Below are 3,638 nucleotides of genomic sequence, written 5' to 3' on the forward strand. Positions count from 1 at the left end.
CCAACAGGGTCAGAAGGCTCTCCCTTCCCACACAAACACGCCCGAGGCTTCCTTCCTTTCTACCGCAGCTCCACAACAAATCCCTACCGCTCGTCTAACACCACACGCTGTGCCTTGCGCGCAGCCCTCGAGGTACTGCGGATCCTAAGTATTCGTGCTGCTTGTGCTCTTCTAGCTTTGTTCTGGGTGGCGTGCAATCGAAACAAGGAAGTTGGCGTGATATGCGGAATTGAATATCTGAGAAGAGGTTGCCTAGCCTCAACGTCTCTATTCCCAAGAGCAAGCAGAGGTGAGCTGATAGTTTGATCAAGAGGAAGGTTTGATTAGCGTAAATAGGTAGATGGGACGAGAGGAGCATCGAGGAGGATGAGAGGGAAGAAACAACACTCTTACGCCACAAACAAGCTTCGTGGTTGGAAACATGTTCTTGACGGAAAGAGTACGAGCATGGGCTAATCTCTCTTTGTTTTTCTCTGCACCATCCTAAGTCTTTCTTGCTTTTGCATGCTCGATCACGAGCTCTCGCTCGTTCTCGTGCTCCTTGCAGCTCCCGGCATCGTCCGATTTTACGGATCTCTTCGCCACGCCATTACGGGACAAGAAAGGGGGGGGGGGGGAGGAGCAGCTACGAAAGGTGGGGTGATCAGCCCATAACACAGGGGTAGTCTTGGGATTCGGGGTCCTCGGTGTCGGATGCCCTGGTAGGGGTACTTTTACGAAAAAGAGTGTTTACGCCAAATATGTGGTACGAACCTTGCTGGTGCAAGTTGTAAGATATCGAAAAGGAGTACTTTCACTATCTAAACTCAACTCTTCGCATTGAACTAAACCATTTAAAATATCCTTATATATATATATTGTTTTTATTGTCCCCTGGGAGGACTACCCCTACCTTCATCCAAGCCACTCAAATGTGGCCAGCCGGTACTCGATTTGAGAAATTTGTGATGAATAAAACTGAACTATTTTAAAATATATAGAAATATTTTCATTCTTTTCCCAAAACTTCAAGGGGCATTGGCCCCTGGTTCACCCAACAGCCGCGTCCCTTGACACGTCTATAGTCAATATATATTCAGTATTTTAGTCAATACTGGATTAGATAGTTTAGCGATATAGTCAATTGGAAGCACTACCCCCCTGGGAAGTACAACTGTCATAGTCAATATCTGAGGAGTCAGTAAATAATAGAACGAAATGAATTGTTAACTAAACTTTGATATTGAGCTTATCAGTAACTAAAACTTGATGTACAAAAGTAGATCCAACCGATGTACCACTTTGAATTACCGTACTAACTTTTAGTTATAGCAACGCTTCAGTGAAACAGTAGTACCCGGCGACCAGCAGGCTGTTGGGGTGGTACTACATTGCCGGTCAGACAGCACTGCAGCACCACCGTAGCCTACTGCAGTGCTGTCACTGCCAGTTCGATTTGAGTACGGCTGCTGTTGATGATGCTTTTATCACGAGGACGGCAGTAAAACAGCAGTAAAAAATTCATTGCCATGTCAATCTAATTAAGCCGTAGTGGCACACTGCTAATCAACTCCACTCAGTCAGTAGTAAGGCAAGCAAAAATGTTCTTCGCTTACCCGAGATCTGGGGCTGCATTTAACGAAAACCTTCACTGAATTGATCTTCAAGAAGTCAGGGAAAGGATCTCTGAAAGGACTGGCAAAACGGCGAAAGGTGCTATGGAGGATGACCCCTGGCGGCTGAGAGAGCCTCTTGTATGGGTGGTTTCCCTAAATCTTCAGTGGTGAGAAGAGGAGCAGAAGCTTGTGAGAGGCGAGAGCTCGCACAAGCCGAGTTCGCTTGTGGAGCAAGGAGCACTACCCCTAGTCCTTCCCTTAGCCTATATAAGGATCAGCTAGAAGGGCTGTTCTCGCATGTTGTACGTCACGCTTATCTAGCATACGTTGCTGGTAAACTAGATATCACAGCACTACTATCAGAGCTCTTCTGTAGACGTCTGCAACCTGTAAGGCTTCGGGGGGTGAAAACTACACCTTTGTGTGTGCTCCAGTGGAGGTGCCTTGATGACAAGAAATAGATCCTGTTCCTCTCAAAAGTGTCCAAATACCCCCCGAGCCTCACATGTCCAAGTACAAAACTTTTATGTGAAACTTTCTGCATGATGTTTTCGGACCAAGTATGCACTGTTGCATATTTATAGACTATGAGATGTTTTCATAAAGACAACAGCAGTTCATCTCGTTATCTTGCTGAAAGCGTTTTGCAATTTAGAAGAAATCGATAACCTGGAGCGCATCTCACCAAACCTCAAGATACCGTGCCATCTCTGGTGTGACTTCGCCTCCTTTCGAATACTGGGTTGAGCGAGCCCTGCTGAGGTACTCGTTTTCCCAAAGCGCTCTCTCCTCAATCATGTCGGACTGGAAGAGCACAGTGGTGTCGGGGGCGTCGTAGTCGGAGGAGTCCCGGAGACCTTGAGCCCATGCGCGGAAGTCGATCTTGTTGGAGGAAGTCTTCTTGTCCTTGAGCATGTCCTCGTCTGCAGGGGAGGAGTCGGGGAACCAAAGGCCTGTCTCTTGCATGCTATCAACCGATTGGATGAACGAGCGCTACAAGGTCAGAGTAGCTCTCAGTCCCGTGAGATGCGGGGGGGCTACGAACAGGGCAGTTAGAAGAGGCGGATGGGGCGTGCAAGAGGTCGGATATCACGGGGATCACGATGCACAGGGAACTGAAAATCGTGGTCACGAGGGCAGCACGATCCGATTCCTTCGAGAGACGGATGGCGCTTCCGAGGGGACGTGGTTTATAAGTCTTTTTGCCAATAAGGGTCTTTTTGAGGTTTCTGGGTTTTAGAGCTGTGGTAAAGTGCAGTGACCATGCCAAGATCATGCGGATGGCCTCTTCATTCCTCTTAAAGTACCAAATTTTCCTTTTAGGTTTCCACGTAATTAACATGGGGTTTTATAAAATCCCCAGATCTTGGTACCATAACTGTATCATTCTATGATCTGCCGGTACCGTTGGGAAGGTTTGTACCCAAATTTCTAAATCATTGTACCAAGTTTACCACATTGGAGCACACTAGCTTTTTCTATATTTGAAAAAGGCGGACCCGACCCTCATAACTACTACCCTCCCATGAAGCGAGCAATTGTACCCCCTGGATATTCACCACCCTGACACACTTCGTTACGATCTTTATACACCCATCTTTTTATCTTCCAAAACACCGGTACAATGTGAGCACCCACCCCTCAAAAGAGTTGATAGGCTAGAAATGAGCCTACCCACCACCCCTGTTCCTGTAGTAAAACAAAAGGGCCAGTAGTATATAATAAACTTTGAGTTCCGGGCTTCCCACCACAACGCTCCCAATGCACTGCCACAGTTGCCCGATGTCTGAGAACCAACACCCTGACATGATGAAGGACAAGAAGACTTCCTCTAACAAGATCGACTTCCGCGCATGGGCTCAAGGTCTCCGGGACTCCTCCGACTACGACGCCCCCGACACCACTGTGCTCTTCCAAGCCGACATTATGGAGGAGAGAGCGCTTTGGGAGAACGAGTACCTTAGCAGGCCTCGCTCACCTATGCACAACAACATCGAGGTCACTCCGAATCCAGAGATGGCACGATATCTTGAGGTTTGGTAG

General features: G+C 47.7%; 1 protein-coding gene across 1 annotated transcript; it reads left to right on the forward strand.

Moving 5' to 3' along the window:
- Positions 1-3,377: 3,377 nt before the first annotated feature.
- Positions 3,378-3,638, forward strand: GUITHDRAFT_103859 (hypothetical protein; the record flags this gene model as incomplete). Its single annotated transcript, XM_005837558.1, has 1 exon — positions 3,378-3,638. One exon carries the CDS (start codon positions 3,378-3,380, stop codon positions 3,636-3,638), a length of 261 nt encoding a protein of 86 aa, XP_005837615.1.

This window comes from Guillardia theta, assembly GCF_000315625.1.
Source record: "Guillardia theta CCMP2712 unplaced genomic scaffold GUITHscaffold_14, whole genome shotgun sequence".
In the NCBI taxonomy this organism is placed as follows: Eukaryota; class Cryptophyceae; order Pyrenomonadales; family Geminigeraceae; genus Guillardia; species Guillardia theta.